The sequence below is a fragment of the Galeopterus variegatus genome, unplaced genomic scaffold (genome assembly GCF_000696425.1).
Source record: "Galeopterus variegatus unplaced genomic scaffold, G_variegatus-3.0.2 Scaffold3163, whole genome shotgun sequence".
Lineage (NCBI taxonomy): Eukaryota > Metazoa > Chordata > Mammalia > Dermoptera > Cynocephalidae > Galeopterus > Galeopterus variegatus.
This window is the reverse complement of record NW_007729274.1, coordinates 197536-219038: the sequence shown is the minus strand read 5'-3', so window position 1 is coordinate 219038 and position 21503 is coordinate 197536. Positions and strand designations below refer to the sequence as shown.

Below are 21503 nucleotides of genomic sequence, written 5' to 3'. Positions count from 1 at the left end.
CCCAAGTGGCGCCCCATCCAGTGCGCCACCGGGCCGGCCCTTGGTTTTCTATTTTCTGAAAAAAAAAATGTTTACTATAATATGCTAAGAATCCTATGAAAAAGTAACGTATGTGACTGAGCAGCAATGTGAGATGTCATTCTGTTATTCCAGAGATTGAACATGTAGGGGAAGTCCAGCGGGCAGGAATTATCTTCTTCCGAATCATGCTGCGGGAGCTGCAGGAAAGCCTCCAGCTACTCAATTCCATGGACTTTGTGTCACTGTTGCTCTATGATCATAAGCCTCTCACAGAGCCAAATTATCCTCAAGACAGCATGTCCCTGGAGTTGGAAGCCAACATAAAACTAGTGCAGGACATCTTGAGAGGCGTTATCTTGTTCTTTCATCCAGAGCTGGAATTTTCAGGAGACTTTAAAAATTGGGATAAGTGTAAATTTGTAAGTTTTTTTAAATGTACTCTTTTTATTGGAGAATAATCTATACAGATTTGGGTATACAAATCATAATTACAGAAATCATAAGTATAAAAATACGAGAATTTTCACACAATGAACACATCTGTGTAACCAGCACCTAGATCAAGAGTCAGAACAGTAGTAGCATCCCCAAAGCCTTCCTTTGTACCCTTTCCCATCACCCCTTCATCCCCTCCCCCACATTTGCCCCCATGATCTTGACTCCTAACACCATACATTGGTTTTGCCTGTTTTAAATTTATGTAGATGGAATTCTATAAACTGGTGAACGGGCACTGTATTTCCACCTGCTGGTGATCCCATAATTTTTCTTTCGTTCTTTGTTCACAGCATGTTAACAGATATTTAGTCAAGAGTATTTGTGCCTTTGATCCAACTGCTAGCCATGTGGTGGTGAATTTACAGCTCATTGATGAATATATCAGAGGTAAATTTCCTCCTAATTATAGCTTAAATCCATACCAACAGCAATAAAACACAATTGCAATTAGGAGATTTTTATTAGAATAAAGCAAGTGGCTCATAAATTCAATTTTTAGGAGAAAACAGTTATTATTACAAGTCTCTAAAGGGAGGGACACTATCTATAATCTATTGCATTCCCCACAGTCACTGTCTATGCCATGCCACACACTTGAGAGTTCAAAAGCACATCTGTCTCCCACTTATTGACTGCATGTGTATTATTCATTTTTTAAAAAAGCAAATAGCTGCTGCAGTGAGGACCGGGACATTAAACAAAAAGGCTATTATTATCTTTAGCTTCAATAAAGAACCAAAGAAAATAATAGCTTACTAGCCTATTAATCTATAGACTAGTAACATAGACTTTCTGGAGAAGGAGAATCTGCAGGAATGGAGAACAGTGGCACTCTCAGGTTGGAGAAGTTGATGAGCTCTTTGCCCACAGATAACAGGCTACATGTAAGAGTAAACATACAAATACAAGCACATATTCCTCCACTGGTGTGTATTACCCCACCAGCAGACTAAGGCCATGTATGTGAGTGGATCAGTAAGGAATATACTTAAAGTTTGTTGCTTCTTTGTTACTTATGAAAAACTAATCATTAACAGGGGAAATGGCTCTGTAGAAATTGCTGCCTAAATCTGTCCCTCTCCTCCTTCTCCCTTTCTCTTACTCTCTGTGGAGACTCCAGTCCAAGTCAGAAGGGTTTCTGGATTTCTGTGATGCATATACTAGACTGCGAGGCTCAGAACCAGAGACTCCTGGGACAAGTGGAAGAAAAAGGCAACCCAGGGGAAGGTGTATGTATAGCCACACTCCTCAAGGTGTCTGTAGCAGTGGAGGTATGGAGTACTGGGGTGTTGGAGCAGTGAGCCAGGGTGGATGGATAAAAGAGAGGTCATCTGGCCTCAGAAAGTGAGATGCTCCCAGAAGTTTGGGAGTGCTACAGAGCAGGAGAGAACAAGAGATTGTGTGAAAGTTAACGTGGACCATTAGTGACATGAGTCAAGTTTAGAATTCTTATTTGGAATGGGGCTTCCACAGTAGCCTCATGGCTCTGGCCTCATTCATGGGAGCCTCTGGTTCACAGGTGTGATATGTATAACTTTTTCTAAGGTGCTATTCAAGGAAACAACAATGGCAACAATAAAAATGGATACTTGGTCATTATATACTTTTATATACTCATTCTATACTTAGTCACTGTTCCATGAAGACTTAAAAATCCAAAAGAAATGTTTTATGTCAGTGCCTCTGGCTCACCCAACCCCCAGACTCAGCCCCACCTAGCTGCTGCTCTTCCTTTTGGAGTGGAGTTAGTCCCTGCCATGAGCCCCAGCACCCCTCCTCTGTGTAATTAGAATTGACATTCTCCCTGAGTCCCTACTCCACTTTCGTTCCCACCCAATCTGCCAGCTCCTTGACCTAGAGCCAGACTCTGCTGCCAGGGTCTCTTGTGTCCTTTCAGAGTGATGTTCCCCTGTTCCCTGTCATGGGCGAGGACTCAGGAACCCACCAGCACCCAATCCAGTCCCTGTCAGAGAGGAGCTGGGGATGAAGATCAGGCCCCTCAACTCCACACCTTGCAAGTATGTACAAGAGTTGGCTTCAGGGCCGGCCTGGTGGCGCACTGCTACAGTGCGCCGCTTGGGAGCGCGGTGGTGCTCCCGCCGAGGGTTCGGATTCCACATACAGACCGGCCGCTCACTGGCTGAGCGAGGTGCGGGAGCAACACCGAGGGTTGCGATCCTGTTGCCGGTCACGAAAAAAGACAAAAAGAAAAAAAAAAAAGAGTTGGCTTCAGCACTTCACAGCCCATCCCCAGCCACAGAAGTGGACAAAGGCATCTTCTATATCATCATACCAATGCCTCAAGGGAATCTCTTTGGGCTCCACCTCCAATTTGCTTATAGGAACTTCCTCCTGTTGTCCTATATAACTCCTTTGTTTCAGAACACATGGAAATTTTAATTTCTGTGTTTGCTCTCACTTTGAACTATCCTAGCTGATTCCTGAGCAGCCTTGACCACCAACGCTTCCCACCACTTTCTGCTTTCCAACAGTGCCCTCAGGTGGCAGGAATTCTAACTGCAGTTAACCGAGCAGAACTAGGCCGGAAACCAATCCCCTTCAGCTCACCTGTCGCCACACCAAGACTTTAGTGTTTTCACAGTCTCTGCAGCAATCAAGAAAGTACATAGGCCGCCCAGATAGATACCAACCCTTTCTCCTTCAGATGCAATTATATCAGGAAATACTAAGCTCCCTGTTCCGGGGAAGGGAGAGGATCTCTCTGGGACACATTTCTGTATGCGCCAGAAGGAGAGAAGTCTTCCAGCAGGGCAATCTGTTGTTCAAAGTTTACCAGGCTTTCTAGCAGCTTTAAGTAAGGCCTTTACTCAATAACCCCACCCAGCATGAAATGCCACTAATAATAATAATAGTAATGTAGGCTCTGCCAGGGACGGGGAGGTACCACTAGACTATATAGCATAGCTACTAACCCACCAAGCCCTTGAAACTAACGATTTTACCAAGAGTATAGAATTAGGGCTGGTGAAGTGCACGTACTTTCTTAGAGATTCTGCTCTCAACTGTTACCCCACTTTATTCTAGTGTGAGAAAGGAGTATTTGATATTCTGGTGGAACTCCAGGCAGCTGTGTCCTGCCTTTAGATTGAGATGGTCATCTATGAAGGAGCATTGGTCAGCTTTGTTCAGAGGTCCTGGCTTCCCAATACTGTGCCACTGCATGTGAATGTTGCAAACGTACTTCCCTGTGGGGGACCCTGTGACTCCAGTGACTACTCCCAGACAGCTGTGCACACCTGATCTTTCTGTAGGGGATCCTATAACCTGTCCCATGTCTCCCTCCTAGGAGGTTAGGACAGTTGTTGCCTGCCAGGAAATGTTCTCAGACCTAGAGGCAAGAACTATCCACTATTGCAAGTATAACTAGAATTATTTTGATATCTAGAACCTGTGTTTCTGATAAGTGGCCATATCTCCTCTCCAAGCTTATATAGCAAAGTTTACAAGTCCACAGACACTGGTCTTGGCAGGAGTGTCCCAGGCCCTCCACTTCTCTTACAGGAGTCCCAGGACTTCTCCTCTGCCAAAGCAGACAGAGCTTTATTCTCACTGTCTAAAGAAATCCAGGAGCTTCCTCAATAAAACACCACCATGGTCCTCCAAGGGTGACAATAGAGGGAGATGCCTTGCCATCAGGGTGAAGGACGACTGGACTTACAGCCCTGATTATCTCTCATCCTGAAGATTCACCTTCCCCAGGATATCTTTCCTTAATTGCAATTGCCATCACCGTGTGGTGGCTCTAGTGGGTACTGCTCTCCATCCCCCTTCACTAGAAACGTGGGACACAACTCCTTTTTTCATTACCTACTGCATAACCTTTTATAAGATTCTACCAGCCGTCCAGAAATAACAAATTGGAGTACAGCACAGAACTGAATCTGCAATTCTGAGAACGTGCCTAGTTATTTTAAATGGGTCAGAGTGGAACGGAAAAGAAGATACCAAGAACACTGTTCTGTCCTGTTTTGACGTGGACCCTCTGTATACTACTATGGGCTAGGATTCGGTTACAGTTCTCCACCATCTTTTTGGACCTAGTAGTCTTGGGTAGTAGTCCTTTTTGAGAATTGTTGGCCCCTACTTGTAGGAAAAGACCTGCCATTGCAGCTAGACCTGGGTTTAACAGAGAGCCTAGAGTGTACCATTTAAGAGTTGTTCAGGGATTTCAGGCTATGGAGGAGGAAATATCATTTCAGCTTTAGAACAGAGTTCTTTTTTCCTGGCAAGAACCTCTTAAAGGTCCCTCTTAGTTATGATATTAAACACGTAGTACTCACTCACATACTGTCTACAAGAGTAAAACAGGCTATTTGGGGGTTTGGTAAAGACCCAGGGTCTGGATGCTTGACTCATTTCCCATGCATGCAGACCCCTTCCATTTTCAGTTCCAAGTTATTCAAAGGGGGAAGAAAAAAATCAAGTCAGCAATTCTCTTTTGTTCCTTACCACTTCTTTCGATTTTAAATTTTGAAGTTTTCCAACAGTAGTTATTGAATTAAGAGAAACAACTAAAACTGGTTGCTGCTTTGGCATCTGATTAAAGACTTAAAAATCAGTTTAGTGAGAACATTTTCTGTTTAACTAACATTCGTATTTCTTTTCATTTTAATGCACATTAAAATAAGCTTTTATCCAAAAAAGATTTTTAAAATTATATATTTTTGTTAAAGTATTTAAAAAAGTCAAATAGAACTAAAAACATGGACTGCCTCTTCAGTAAATGGTGCTGGGAAAATTGGATATTCATATGTAGGAGGATGAAACTAGACCCGTACCTCTCATCATATACCAAAATCAACTCAAAATGGATTAAAGAATTAAATATACATCCGGAAACAATAAAACTCCTTAAAGAAAACATAGGGTAGGGCCGGCCCGGTGGCGCACTGCTACAGTGCGCCGCTTGGGAGTGCAGTGGCGCTCCTGCCGAGGGTTCGGATCCCACATACAGACCGGTTCCCGCTCACTGGCTGAGCGAGGTGTGGGAGCAACACCGAGGGTTGCGATCCTGTTGCCGGTCCCGGTCTGGTTCGGGCGCGACACTGGGGGTTGCGATCCGTTGCCGGACACGAGAAAAGACAAAAAGGAAAAAAAAAAAGAAAACATAGGGTAAACACTCCAGAAAGTAGGATTGGGTACGACTTTATGAATATGACCCCAAAAGCACAGGCAACCAAAGGAAAAATAATCAAATGGGATTATATCAAACTAAAAAGCTTCTGCACAGCAAAAGAAACAATTAACAGAGCAAAAAGACAACCAACAGAGTAGGAGAAAATATTTGCAAAATATACATCTGAAAAGGAATTAATAACCAGAATATACAAGGAACTCAGGCAACTTAACAGCAAAAAAAGAAGTAACACAATTAAAAAATGGACAAAGAAGCTAAATAGGCATTTCTTAAAGAAAGATATACGAATGGCGAACAGACACATGAAAAAATGCTCAACATCACTCAGCATTCAGGAAATGCAAATCAAAACCACTTTGAGATACCATCTCACTCCAGTTAGGATGGCTAATATCAAAAAGACTGAGAATGACAAATGCTGGCGAGGTTGCAGAGAAAAAGGAACTCTCATACACTGTTGGTGGGACTGCAAAATGGTGCAGCCTCTATGGAAAATGGTATGGAGGTTCCTCAAACAATTGCAGATAGATCTACCATATGACCCAGCTATTCCACTGCTGGGTATATATCCAGAGGAATGGAAATCATCATGTCAAAGGGATACTTGTCCTCCAGTGTTTATTGCAGCATTATTTACAATAGCCAAGAGTTGGAACCAGCGTAACTGCCCATCATTGGATGAGTGGATACGGAAAATGTGGTATATCTACACAGTGGAATACTGCTCAGCTATTTAAAAAATGAAATACTACCATTTGCCGCAACATGGATGGACTTAGAGAAAATTATAGTAAATGAAATAAGCCAGGCACAGAAAGAGAGATACTGCATGTTCTCACTTATTTGTGGGAGCTAATAAAAATAAATAAGTAAATATACAAACAAACGGGAAATGGGAGAGAAAGAAGCCCAACAATCACAACAGTTCGTTGATCTTGTTAAGACAAGTGAACAGATATGATGTTGATGGTGGGGGTGGTGGAGAGCAAAGGAGGAAAAGGAGGAATGGGTAAAGGGACACAAAAATCAACTATAACTGATAAATTAAAATAATAATAATAAAAAGAACTAAAAACATGGAAAGAGTCACTAGCCCATCCTTCTCTCTCTTCTCATTCTCCCCAGTTCCTCTCACCAGAGGCAACCATTTTTAACTCTTTTACTGTTTCTTTCAGCGTTTGCACATCTCTATATTTCTAATATTATGCACATATTGCTATCTTTTAATTCATCAATTTTAAAAATTATCAATCGATTTCCTCTTGTTATAGATGAAGATTTAGTTCTGTTCACCACCATTCTCTTACCCCATCCTCCTAATGTAGTCATATTATAATTTAGGGTTAAATCAAAATGCAACATTTATATGGTTTTGCCTGTGCAAATATATATTCACAGCTGAGCACTATAGCATATTTTGATTCTTCATTTTCTACTTTTTGTTTTTCCTGAAGTAAATAATTGCCTTTTATTTTAAAATGTCTTAGTTTTCTTTGTACGTCTTGAAAATTCCTACCCCATTTGTCTCTCCATATAATTTCACATGAGGACAGTTCTATCAGGTAGTTTTTTAGTTTCAATTTATTTTTTTCCCAAAGCTATCCTTTCTAGAAATCTTAATTCTTTTTTTATCTGAAGTCTTCCCTCTGCCCCAGATCTGCTACCCGGCTGCCTTCCTGAGACTGATTTCACCACTATCATAGGAATTTACTTTGCCATTCTCTTGGTGCATTCCTGTTTTGAGGTAGCATATCTCCAGCAGTTTTCTGAAAAAGAGTGCACGAATGGTAAATTTTTTGAGAACTGTCATGTCTGAAAATGTTTTTTTCAATCCTTATATTTGACTTATACTTTGCCAGGGAATATAATTTTGAAGACATCGCTCCATTGTTTTGGGTTTCTTTTGAAATTGAGATATAATTCATATACCATAAATCTCACCTTTTTAAAGTATACAATTCAGTGGTTTTGAATATATACGCCATGTTGTGCAATCGTCACCACTATCTAATTTTAGAACATTTTCATCACCCAAAAAGAAACCCTGTACCTATTAGTGGTCACTCCCCCTCTCCCCTACTCCTGTCCGCTGGAAACCACTAATCTATTATCTGTCTCTATGAATTTTGCCTATTCTGGACCTTTATATATGGAGTCATACAATAGGTGGCCTTTTGTGGCTGGCTTCTTTCACTTATCATAATGTTTTCACGCTTGTATCAATACTTCATTCCTTTCTTATGACTGAATAGTATTCTATTGTATGGATATATCACATTGTTTATCCATTATCAGTTGATGGACCTGTGAGTTGTTTCCACTTTTTTGACTATTGTGGTTATGCTGCTATGAATATGTGTTTACAGGTTTTTGTAGGAACACACGTTTTCACTTTTTTTGGATATAGGCCTTAGGAGTGGAATGGCAGGGTCCATATGGTAACTCGATGTTTAACTTTTTGTAGAAATGGCTCCATTGTCGTCTAACTTCCAAGACTGCTACTGAGAAGTCTGAAGACTTTCTAATTTCTAATTCTGGGCATGTGTCCTCTCTGTTTTTGTTTTGTGACCTTTTTGTTTTGTGTTTGTGTTTGTTGTTCTCCAGCAGCTGTAGAGTCATCCCTTTATCCCCAAGGTTGTGAAATTTTGTAATGATACGCCTTGATATGGGTGTACTTTCATCCATCGCTCTGGGTATTGTGAAATTCAGGTCCTTAAGTCCTGGCTGGCATGGCATCAGCGTTGCTGCTTATGGGTGTGCAGTTTATGCACTGCACAAAGGTGCCCTGCTGAGGAGGTAGGTGGGGGCTGAAATCTAACCCAGATTCCATTCACTGAACTGTGTGCCTTAGCTTGAAGCTACATGTGCTCGAAGGAGGGACATCTTTTTCCTCACACATCTTTTTCTGCTCACCAACCTGTGTGACCATAGAGTGCATTCACCCATGGTAGGTGTCTTTTTCTCATTTACACAAAGATGACCTATAGGCTGGGAGTGGCCCTGCCCTGTCTTCTGTATATCCTCTTTGGAACTCCTGTTATTCAGACCTTGAAACTCCTAGACTCATTCTTCAAAATCTCTTTTATTTTCCATCTTTTTGTCTTTTTGCTTCACTTTCTGAGAAATTCTCTTAAACTTATCTTCTAATTCTATTAATTTTTTGGTTTTTGCATGTTTTAATTTCTAAGGGCTCTTGTTATTGTTCTCTAAATATCTGCTTTCTACAATATCTTGATCATGTTTTATCTTACCTCTCTGAGGGCATTAATGGTAATTATTTTTTGGCATTTCCTTGTCCCTATTGTTTCTCTTCTTTCTTTCTGTTTGAGTGTTTTGGCCTCTGTGTCTCATGTTAGAAGTTTTCCTCAGGGCCAGCCCAGTGGCGCACTGGAGAGTGTGCCGCTTGGGAGTGCGGCGGCGCTCCCGCCAAGGGTTTGGATCCCATGTGGAGACCAGTTCCCACTCACTGGCTGAGCGCGGTACGGGCGCAACACCGAGGGTTGCGATCCCGTTACCGGTCAGTAAAAAAGACAAAAAGGAAAAAAAAAAGTTTTCCTCAGATGTCTGGTAATCTGTGGTTGTTTATATTTAAGAGTGGGGGGACTAAAAATAAACTGAAACCTCTGAGGGTGTTTGGGAGGCTTAATTGAGCTTCACTGTGGGATGATCCAGTGGCCCTAATTGGGGGAACCTCTGACATCAGTATCTCTAGGTCCTTTATCTTGGACTGTCAGGTTCCTCAGAGAAGACTCTTCCAGTATCCTACCAGGAGAGAAAATAATGTGTCTGCCAGAGTTCTGGGAGCTTAGTAGGGGGAGCCTGCAAAGGTTTCAATATTCAGTACACATACACTCTTGCTGTCTTCACTATGGTATTCTCCCTCTCCAGTGTGTCTGGTGTGCCCCAGTCCAGAGACTTTCCATGTTACCCTCCCCAAGGAATAAGTTCCTAGTGTTGGGGAGAAAAACTTGCCCAGTGGTGTGATATGGGGGAGATTTTCTAGGGATCTAACTATTTCCTAAACAGCTTCAACAAACCCTCCTAAGCCTTTTGAGAATTCTGAGATATACAGTAGGTTGGCTCTAGGCTTTCTCCACTCCTGATTTAGAATTCTGCTTTTCTCCCATTTGCTATAATTACCACTTCTTCATCTACTTTTTACTTCCAAAATTTTGTTACTTCATTCTTTCACTCAAAATTTTTCTGAATGCCAACCATGTGACCATGTGCCAGGCCGTATTCTAGGCTTTTGGGATACAGTAATATCCCAAGATCCCTACCCTCAAGAAGCTTACATTCTAAAGGGGAGAACAGATAATAGAAAAATAAATGTAATAAATAAATAAATTATATACTATGGTAGAAAAGAAGTGCTATTTAAAGAAAATAAAAGCAGGGTAAAGCAGTGGAGTGCACTGGTGGGACGTGGGAGAAGGCATGCGTTGCAAGTTTAAAGAGAGTAGTCAGGTAAACTTTATTGAGTAGGTAAGATTTAAGCAAAGACTTTAAGGAGGTGAGGGAATAGCCATATAGTTATCTGTGGAAAGAGTAATCCAGGCAAAGTAAGCAGCCAATGCAAAAGCCCTAAGGCAGTGATGTGGATTGAATTGTGTCCCCCAAGTTTTATGTATTAGATGCTTGATCCCCACGATGACTGTTAAGGGTGGAAAATTCTATTGTGGTAATTGAAAGGTGGGGCCTTGAAGAGGTCATTAGATTCTGAGGACCATATCCTAATGAATGGATTAATAACGGTAGTCATGGGTGTGGTTCTGAAGGCTTTAAAAGGACAGCACATGAGAGTCTTTCTCTCTCTCTCTCTGCTCCATCATTTCTGCCATGTGAGGTCCTTGGGTCACTGTTGCCACCACCAAGGCCTTCACCAGATGTGTTCCCTGGACTTTGGACTTCTCAGCCTCAAAAACTGTACCAATAAATTTTGTTTTCTTACAAATCAACGAGTTCCAGGTATTTTGTTATAAGCAACAGAAATGGACTAACACAGGCAGGAGTAACCAATGCATTCAAATAGCAGCAAGGAAGTTACTGTATCTGTAGTAGAGTGAGAGAGGAGGAGATAAGTAGAGGATAAGGTCAGGAGATAATAGGAGACTGAATCAATTAGGCACTCAAAGACTGTTGGGCCGAGCCCATGGCACACTTGGGAGAGTGTGGTGCTGGGAGCGCAGCAGCGCTCCCGCCGTGGGTTCAGATCCTATATAGGGATGGCCAGTGTGCTCACTGGCTGAGCGCGGTGCGGCCGGTCTCAAAAAAGGACAAAAAGAAAAAAAGACTCTCATAATGTTTTGACTTTTACTCTAAGGGAGATATAGAGCCATTGCAGGATTTTAAGCAGAGGAGTGACATGAGCTGACATGTTTTAAGAGGATCACTCTGCCTCTGTGATGTGAAAACACTTTGGGGGTCAAGAGGAGTTGCAGAGAGATCAACCAGAGGAGCCGCTGTAGGAATCCAGATTCAAGATGTGGGTGGTACCAGTGGAGATGGTGAAAAGTGGTCATATTACATATATGTAATGTAACACATTACATATATGTAATGTAACATATTACATATATGTACAATATACATATATTACATATATGTAGGCTATATATATATATAATTTGAAAGGTAGAACTAAAATATATCCTGACAATTTGGGTATAGAATGAGAAAGAAACAGAGGAGCTAAGGTTGACTTCATGGTTTGGAAGGATGGAGTTGCCATTAACTGAGATGGAGAGCAGGTTTTGGTGGGGGGGGGATGAAGTGTTCAGATTTTGACATGCTGAGTTTGAGATAACTATTAGATATTCAAGCACAGATGTAGATAGGTAGAAAAGTAAGTAAATCTGGAGTTTTGGAGAAAGGTCGAGGCTGGAGATGTAAATTTGGGATTCGTTGGTGAATAGATGATTTTCAAAAGGAGGACAGGAGACTGAGTAGAGACAATTCTTAAAATGTTTTGCCACAAAGGGGAGCAAAGGAATGGTGTAGTAACGGGGGGGTGGGGTATAAAAGATAAAAGAAATTCTTTTTGCTTCTGAGATGGTAACCATAACAGCAGGTTTGATTCTGATAGGAATAATGCTGTAGAAAGCAAGAAGTTGACAATGTTGGAGATAGAGAAGAATTCCCGAAACAATGTCCTCAAGTAGGTGAGAGAGGATAGGATCTCGGTAACCATGTAGCCTATTTACATTGAGACAGTCACAGTTTTTGCTTATTGTCCTGGTGACCTTGTCTGATTAGTGTCCTCTTTCCCTTGCAAGTGTACCAGTTTGGACAATGAGTTATATGACTACCCTGGATCTAGTGCATCAATGGAGGAATTGGCTTAAGATGGCAGGAGGATGTAGTATGTGGGTACAGATGAGAGCAAGTGAGTAGATGTGCCAGTGGGGTCTGTGGAAGTTGTATTCTGATGGCTTCAGTTTTTACAGTGAAGTTGGAAGAAGGGTCATCAGCTGGAGTGATAATGAGAGAGGAGATTGTTGGGGCTTTGAGGAGACAGAGGTACTTAAAGAGCATAATACTGGTGTTTCTCCTTTCTTAATCTCCCCATCCTTGTGATTTATATCTTCTTCTTTAATTTCTTTACATTCGTTTTAGTCGAATTTTAGGAGGGAGCAAAAGTGAATGCGTGTTCATCATCTAGAAAAGGATTATCTATTCCATTTCTTTCATATTTTAACTGGATGGTCCCCAGCGTAGAGTGCTAGTACCCCAGAAGGTTTAAAAGACTATCCTTCGGGATATAAGAAAAATGCCATAGGACTTTTATTCTAATGGTTTTATCTCATCATTGTCTAATTTCTATTTTTGTTTGAAAGTGTTTTAGAATCATTTATAAGAGCTGACCAGTTAGCTCAGTTGGTTAGAGCACAGTGCTGAGAACACCAAGGTCCAGAGTTCTAGCCCTGTACCAGCCAGCAGCCAGTAAATAAATTAATTAATTAAATAATTTATAAATTAATATACATGTATTGGGGCACATGCTCTTTTTTTTTTTTTTTTTTTTTTTTTTAGCAGCTGGCTGGTACGGGGATCCAAACCCTTGACCTTGGTGTTATTAGCACCACACACTAACCAAGTGAGCTAATCGGCCAGCCCCTACACTCAACATTTGTTACTGATAGAGGCACATGAATTTTTGTAAAGATAAATGGCATTGATTTCTATTCACATATTATTGGATTTATATCTATATCATGAAAAAAAGCCAGTACATGTGTAGAAATTATGCTTGCAATAGGAATGAAACTAATGTACCTGCAAGAACTCAGCATCCATCGTGGAACAAACTGCCATCCAAAACTTTGATAAGTCAAGAAAAATGTCTTTTTATCGCTCCATTTAACACCAATTCTTTCCTGATTAGCCTGAGAGGCAGTACTCTACAAAGCCTTTGGGACCACATTAAGTTAACAGTGACATTAAGTGCCCAACTGCCCTGGGCAAATATGAGTTCTCCTGCCTGCATAAAAACGGATTGAAATTTGCATACACATACCCTTTTAAGTGTCTATTGTTGCATGACCCTTCAGCTTATTGTTTGTGGCAGTAATGTTAAGGAGTAACTTAGGGTATGTGAAGCAATAGAAATAAGAGAAATAAAACTAAGAGAACTGATGATGAAGGAGAGGAGCATTCAAGAAATGCTGCTGATCTTGGGTTAGTTGTTAGTTGAAAGGAGCAGCTACAGTTTAGTTTTTGGACTTGAAGCTTAAGTACTTCATTCTTTTTACTTTGCCCATCCTTACTTATCGTTTATAATTCCCAAAGGATTTAACTTATTAATCCAGCGTTAAAGCAGGAATCCATAAATGGAGTTTTAATTTAGAAATATCTTATTATAGCCCAACGTTTCCAGCATAATGAATTCCCTATGCAATTAAAAAGTTTGATTAAACTAGAACCTACAAAAATAGCATAATAAAATGTTTCTGAATCAGTAGGTCTATAAACAGGTTGACACGGAATCTTTATAGCTTAGATGTATTCAAATAACTTACCATAACCATTGCCACGGACAATTAAAAAAGCATAGTATCTTAGGGTTATAAGACAAAAGTACATAATACATCTGCTTGAAAGAATTACTAAGTCTGTGTGAATGGGTTCTGTGGTCTGCCAAACTGCAAATATCTGGCATGTCACCACAAGAGGGCAGTAGCGCTCAACCGCTAATGGGGAACCCAGCAGAGCGTCGGAGGCTTCATTAGAGGAATCATCAGAGAGCCTGTTGTTAACGCATCAGTCTCTGGAAAGGGCAGGGAAACAGGACCACCGCCCAGACAAGTTCGGAGCTTCTGTCCCCGGTAACAATAAGACAGGAAATAAGCAACGGGGGCTTGTGAAAGGGAGCGGCCTCGCTCCCTATCCTCGTGTCCTTGAATCACCATGGAGATGGCGACTAGCTTAATAATGGCTGCAGATAGGGGTCTGTTCATTTGGATGTTCAGATAAGAACACTGTGGCAGGCATCAACGCAAGAACTCTTAATGGGGATTCGGGAAGGGCAGAATAAAGCTGTGGGGAGCCATAGAGCTGTTTTATTTCAGAAAATTATTAGGGCTGGTTTTAGGAGTATCCTAGGGTGAAATTTTATTTAATTTAGATTTATAACATTAGAACATTAAGATAATCAAAATAATCTTTGGAAACCTGTAGGATCACCTTGCAAAGTTTCCAGGAAACTCATTAGTGTAAAGACGGATCAATTATAATAAATGCACCTTCAATATTTTAAGTATGTATGTTTCTTGGTCTAGTATTGCCCATAAAATGAGATGAATCAAGTATTTTTAATATGCTGTCATGACTAGCATCTGTTTTTGTTTTATTCATAATTGTCACTAATGTTACTGAGCTATAATTTGAAAAGACTTTTAGTATTTGAAAAACCTAATTCAATTATTTTCTAATGTTTCAATTCAACATTTATTGAACTCTTACAATTGAGTGAAAAAAAGACAGTGCATGTGTGTTAAAACAGAGAGTTTTGGAAAATTAATTGTTTTGATATGTTTTAAAATCAGCTTCAAATAAAAATGGAGGGGCTAGCCAGATAGCTCAATTGGTTAGAACATGGTATTGTAACACCAAGGTCAGGGGTTTGGATCCCTGCACTGGCCAGCTGCCAAAAAAAATAAAAATAAGTAAAAATAAAACTGAGACTTGTATTCACTTGTATTCACAAGTTCCCAACATTTTATGTGCCTTTCCTGTCCCATATTGTACCTTTTGTTGTAGGATTGCCCTCAGAACCATGGAAGAAAGTCCTAGCCAGAGCAATTAGGCAAGAGAAAAAAAGGATATCCATATTAGAAAGGAGAAAGTCAAATTGTCTCTGTCTGCAGATGGCATAATCTTATATACAGAAAAACTGAAAGACTCCACCAAAAAACTCTTAGAACTGATAAACAAATTCAGTAAAGTTGAAGGATACAAAATCAACATACAAAAAATCAGTAGCATTTCTATACACCAATAACGAACTAGCTGAAAAAGGAATCAAGAAAGCAATCCCACTTACAATAGCTACCAAATTAAAAATAAAATACCTAGGAATAAATTTAAACAAGAAGGTGAAAGATCTCTACAATAAAAGCTATAAAACACTGATAAAAGAAGAGGACACATACAAAAAAATGGAAAGACAACCCATGTTCATAGATTAGAAGAATTAATATTGTTAAAATGTCTATACTACCCAAAGCAATCTATAGATTCAATGCAATCCCTATCAAAATACCAATGACATTCTTCACAGAAATAGAAAAAAAATCCTAAAATTCATATGGATAAAGACAACCCATGTTCATAGATTAGAAGAATTAATATTGTTAAAATGTCTATACTACCCAAAGCAATCTATAGATTCAATGCAATCCCTATCAAAATACCAATGACATTCTTCACAGAAATAGAAAAAAAATCCTAAAATTCATATGGAACCACAAAAGACCCCAAATAGACAAAACAATCCTGAGCAAAAAGAACAAAGCACTACCTAACTTCAAAATATACTACAAAGCTATAATAACCAAAATAGCATGGTACTGACATAAAAACAGACACATGGACCAATAGAACAGAATAAAGAACCCAGAAACAAATCAATGTATTTACAGTCAACTGATTTTCAACAAAGGTGCCAAGAACATATATTGGAGAAAGGATAGTCTCTTCAATAAATGGTGCTGGGAAAACTGGATATCCATATGCAGAAGAATGAAACTAGTCCCCTATCTCTCACCATATACCAAAATCAACTCAAAATGGATTAAAGACTTAAATGCAGGGCTGAAATTATGAAACTGCTAGAAGAAAACACAGGGGAAATGCTCAGGACATGGATCTGGGCAAAGATATCATGGATAAAATCTCAAATACATAGACAATGACAGAAAAAAATGGGATTATATCAAACTAAAAATCTTCTGCACAGCAAAGGAAACATCTACAGAGTGAAGAGCAACCTGTAGAATGGGAGAAAATATGTGTAAACAATTCATCCAGAATGTACAAGGAACTCAAACAACTCAAAAGCAAAAATACAAATAACCCAATTTTTTTCAAAAGACCTTTTTTGCAAAAGACCTGAACAGACATTTTGCAAAAGAAGAATACAATGGCCAACAAGCACATGAAAATATGCTCAGCATCACTAACCATCAGGGAAATGCAAACCAAAACCACGATGAGATATTATCTCACTCCAGTTAGAATGGCTATTATCAAAAAGACAAAAAATAACAAATACTGACAAGAATGAGGAGAAAAGGGAACTCATATATTGTTGATGGGAATATAAATTAGTACAATTATTATGAAAAACAGTCTGGAGTTTCCTCAAAAAACTAAAAATAGAATAACATATGACCCAGTAATCCCACTAGTAGGTATGTATCCAAAGAAAGGAAATCAGTATGTCAAAGAGATATCCATACTCCCATGTACAATTTACAGTAGTCAAGATAGGGCCGGCCCGGTGGCACACTGCTACAGTGCGCTGCTTGGCAGCGCAGCAGTGCTCCCGCCGAGGGTTCGGATCCCACATACAGACCGGTTCCCGCTCACTGGCTGAGCGAGGTGTGGGCGCAGCACCGAGGGTTGCGATCCCGTTGCCGGTCCCGGTCCGGTACGGGTGCGACACTGAGGGTTGCGATCCGTTGCCGGACACAAAAAAAGACAAAAAAAAAAAAAAAAAGATAGGGAATCAACCTAAGTGTCAATCAACAGATGAATGGATAAAGAAAATGTGTTATATATACACAATGGAATACTATTCTCCCATAAAATAGAATGAAATCCTGTCATTAGTGGCAACATGGATGAGCCGGGAGGACGTTATGTTAAGTGAAGTTAGCCAAGCACAGAAAGATAAATACCTCATGTTCCCCACTCTTACGTGGAAGGTAAAAAAGTTGATCTCACAGAAATACAGAGTAGAATAGTGGTTACTAGAGGCTGGGAAGGTAGGGGTGTAGCAGGAGAATAGGGAAAGGTTGCTTAATGAATACAAAATTACAGCCAGATAAGAGGAATAAGTTCTAGTGTTCTATTGCACTGTAGGGTGACTATAGTTAACAATAGTTTGTTGTATATTTTCAAATAGCTAGAAGAGAAAATTTTGAATGTTCCTAACACAAAGAAATGATAAATGTTTGAGGTGATGGATATGCCACTTACCCTGATTTGATCATTTCACATTGTATACATGTACTGAAATTTCACATTGTACCCCATAAATATGTACAATTGTTATGTGTCAATTAAAAATCAACAATAAAAAATAGGAAAGCTAAACCTAATTCAGGGAGCCTTGTTCCTTTGTGTTGATAGAAGACAAGGAAATAAAATTTGTTCTGTTTTGTGATTCTAATAAATGTCATTATTGTTAATAAGCTATAAAAAAGACTATTTAAAAGCTCTTCCTCAATTATAAGTATAATTTAATGGTTTATCCAACTCAAATCAGCAAATACTTATTGGGTTAGGCACTGAGTTAGACACAAGAAATAACAACGATGAATAAAACATAGACCTGGGGGTGGGAGGCACCTGAAAGAAGGAGGGTAATTAATATTTTTGATCAACTACTCTGTGGCATCTCTTTGCATATATTTTCTTGTTAAGCCTCATACCAATTCTAAGATATTATCCCTGTTTTATGGAAGAAGAAACTGAGGCTCAGAGCTATCGAGTGACCTCAAGGTCACAAAACTAGTTGGGGTAGGCAAGATTAGAATCCAGATCTGTTCAACTCTAAAGTATATATTCTTTCCATCGGACCATTATATTTCAGTATTAGTCATTGACCTCTGGGAAAAAATAACTTTTATGAATGATATCTTAACAATTTTCAATCTAACAAACTTAAACATATAATGGTATATAGTGATACATATTTTAAAATAATTTTTAGGTGCTGGCCGGTTAGCTCAGTTGGCTAGATTACGGTGTTATAACACCAAGGTCAAGGGTTCAGGTCCCCATACCAGCCAGCTGCCAAAAAATAAAATAATTTTTAGTGTTTTTTTTTTTTTCCTGGCACCTTGCCGGTTTGGGGATCCAAACCCATGACCTTGGTATTATAAAGCTGCACTCTAACCAAATAAGCTAAACAGCCAGCCCCTAAAAAAAATTTTTATTAGGAAATATTTCAACATAGAAGTACAGAGAATAATACCCGTGCAGTCACTGCGAAGTTATATTCTACAGCTACCTTTAACATTGCGCCATGTTGAGTCAGACTTTTTTGAAGAAATAAAACATTATAGGAACAGTCGAGGCTTTCTACTCTTCCTTGATCCCATTTTCTTCTTTTTCTCCCTGGAGATAATACTATTATGAATTTGGCAATTATCAGTTTCATTCATGATTTCTTTTTTTTTTTTTTTTGTCTTTTTTGTCTTTTTCCGTGTCCGGCAACGGATCCCAACCCTCAGTGTTGCCCCCGCACCGGACCGGGGACCGGCAACGGGATCGCAACCCTCGGCGTTGCTCCCGCGCCTCGCTCAGCCAGTGAGCGGGAACCGGTCTGTATGTGGGATCCGAACCCTCGGGCGGGAGTGCCACCGCGCTTCCCAAGCGGCGCACTATCCAGTGCGCCACCGGGCCGGCCCCTCATGATTTCTTTTTTACCACACGCTTATGTATCCATACACAAAAGAATACTATTTTGCAGGTTTTTAAACTATATTTTAATTGTACCCAAAAGCACACATTATTCTACAACTTACTTTTTGTGCTCAGTATGTTTTTGAGATTTATCTGTAATGATATATGTAGCTCTAATCCTTTAATAGCTCTAATATGCTGCATAGTATTTCATTATGTGAATATAGCAAAATTCATCTATCCTTATTCCTGTAATTACGTATTTAAACAAGATTCTTCTATGGTTTAGACTCAAAACATAGTTAATAAACTTTTATCATAGTAATGGAGCTTATCATTTTAATAATGAAAGTACAAAACTATTCACCATAACTTTTTTTTTTCCTTGATGCAGATCATTCCAGAACCGAAGTATGGAAATTTGGTAACATTGTCATTGAACACCTATACCACTGGATACACATCTGTTCAGCTCTCATGCACCTAAAGAAAAAGCTAAATAGTGCTATTATACCTCCATTGCCCTCCAAGTCTGACAACTATATGTATGCGAAAATGCCAGGGGAAAGTTCCCAAGGGAAATGATAATGGAATTGGTACTGTATTTAGGATACTTTGGTAATGTTCACTTCTGTTTAACTATAAAATATTTTCAATTGGAAAGGAATGCCACATAGACATATTCTGCTCCTAGACATTTACCTTAGTACCTTCTAAAGCCTAAGGAGAAATTTTATCTAAAATTCAGTTAAGGTAGTCATAACCAAATGTATTTATGTATATTACAGAATATATTTGAAAGTCTCCTTTTAGTTTGAGCTTTGTATCTGCCATGAAACTGCTATGGTTAATTGGGTATTTTTTTCATTCTTGTAAGGTAAAAACTAAGTAAAAGACATAGAATTTAGGGGAAAATGGCAGTTTTTACATCAAGAGAGTGCTATACAATAAAGATTTTTTTTAATGGACTAGGAATTGTTTTTTTTTTTTTTTCAAATTCTTCAAAGAATTACCTGAATATGGTCTCGTCCCACTCCCTGCCCTGCCCCCTTGCCTTAACAACTTAAAAGTAATTTTAATGAACAGAAATTCTTGTGGGAAAATATCTGTGACTCATGGGAAAAAGAAAACTTTTTTTTTTTTAAGTAACAAAGACCTCTCAAGTTCAAGAACTACAAAAAGAATTTACATTTGTTTAAAGCTTGTTATTAAGGCAAACTTTACTGCTCTGTGATGAGATTACATCTTTGCAGTAAGATATCTGATGACAAAATCCATTTTTAATAAAATTTTGGGAAATTAAACTTTATTTTCTTTATTAGATTGACAAAATGTGATGTGTTCCAAACATCATATAATTTGAGATTGGGGGTCCCTTTTTAACCTTTTCTGATAAGATGGCAGTGTTATTACCAGTCCTCATCTCTTTGATGATCACATACCCCGTTTTAACCTATAATTCCTGTTTCATATTTGGAAGAAGGCTTTTTACAGCATTTGCAGCAACATTTCTAGGGTGTTCTTGAAGATATTAAACTGATAGCCACATATCCTGCTAGCTTCAGAATAAGCTTATTAAGAGTTCATTGTGAATACAAATAGTATTTTACGCAGCAAGGAAGAGAAGTTTTTGCAGAATGCTATATTTTTAACTACTATGATGGGAATTAAGTTAACTAAATGGCTTCTAGCTTAATGATAAGAAATATCATACATTTGCATGGCACTTAAACTTGTTTGAAGTATTTTCACATACTAGTTTATCTGATCCTTCCAATAATCTGTAAGATAGTTAGTCCTGATATTGTCTCCATTTTATAAATGAGAAAACAAGCTCAGAGAGTGAGACAGTTGCCCAGTTCACAACAGCTAGTAAGTGCAGGGTGGACCTAACATCCATGTGTCCTAATTTCTGGTTTATTGCACTTGCCAGAACCCCAGACGCCTCACTAATACTTTTCTAACCTCTTACCAGGTTAACAACTATGCTATCAGTCTTTTGGAAACTACTTTAAAATTAAGCAACCAACAAGTCAGATTGTTGGATTTATTTAACTCTTATGCAGGTAAAATACTATCTTTCAACACCAGGAGCTTACTGTATTAGTGAAGAGGATGTTATTTTCACTTGTCTGAAATCAAAGGCTGGAGAGGAAAACCATTAAGAATAATTCAGTTTATTTAAAACCAGGTTTGAGGATCAACCCAGGAAACACAACCAAACAGAGCTGTATGTGTTCTGGAGGTCCATAAAAATCATGAGCCTATGCACAAGTAGTGAAGCAGGTAGAGGAAAAGGTTGGGGGGTGAGTCCCCTTCTTGAAAAATCTCATCAATTAATGGTTACATAGTAGTGAAACAAGGCAAAGGTTTATTTAACATTGATGCTATCTCAGTATGCAGCTTTTATCTGGTGCCACAAACACAGCAAAACAAAAGGAAACACGGTGAATCTTTGTGATATATCATTATTCCAGGAACAAGATGACCCAACCAAATCACAAGCCCAACGTCCCAAGGTAAACATGTCAATTTACATTCCTGCCTGCTTACTTTGGTCAGATGTCAGTCAGCAAGATGGCTTCTCAGCTCTATTTTGAAAACTTTGACTGAACTGATGACATTTTCTGTCATCAACTTGACAAAAATTTTGATATGGATATTTATATCCAAATCCATTTATTTCACTGTTAAT

At 39.1% G+C, this 21503-nt stretch overlaps 1 protein-coding gene across 1 annotated transcript in view; it reads left to right on the top strand.

Annotated features, from left to right (window-relative positions):
- The window catches only part of EFCAB5 (EF-hand calcium binding domain 5), a gene marked incomplete at its 5' end in the record, with an annotated part of 46333 nt that extends 26557 nt beyond the window's left edge, over nt 1–19776 (top strand). The window contains 3 exons of the mRNA XM_008584171.1: nt 154–440; nt 810–906; nt 19203–19776. Coding sequence (XP_008582393.1) covers nt 154–440; nt 810–906; nt 19203–19393 — 575 coding nt within the window. The remainder of the gene's footprint in view (nt 1–153; nt 441–809; nt 907–19202) is intronic.
- Between the last annotated feature and the right edge of the window lie 1727 nt (nt 19777–21503).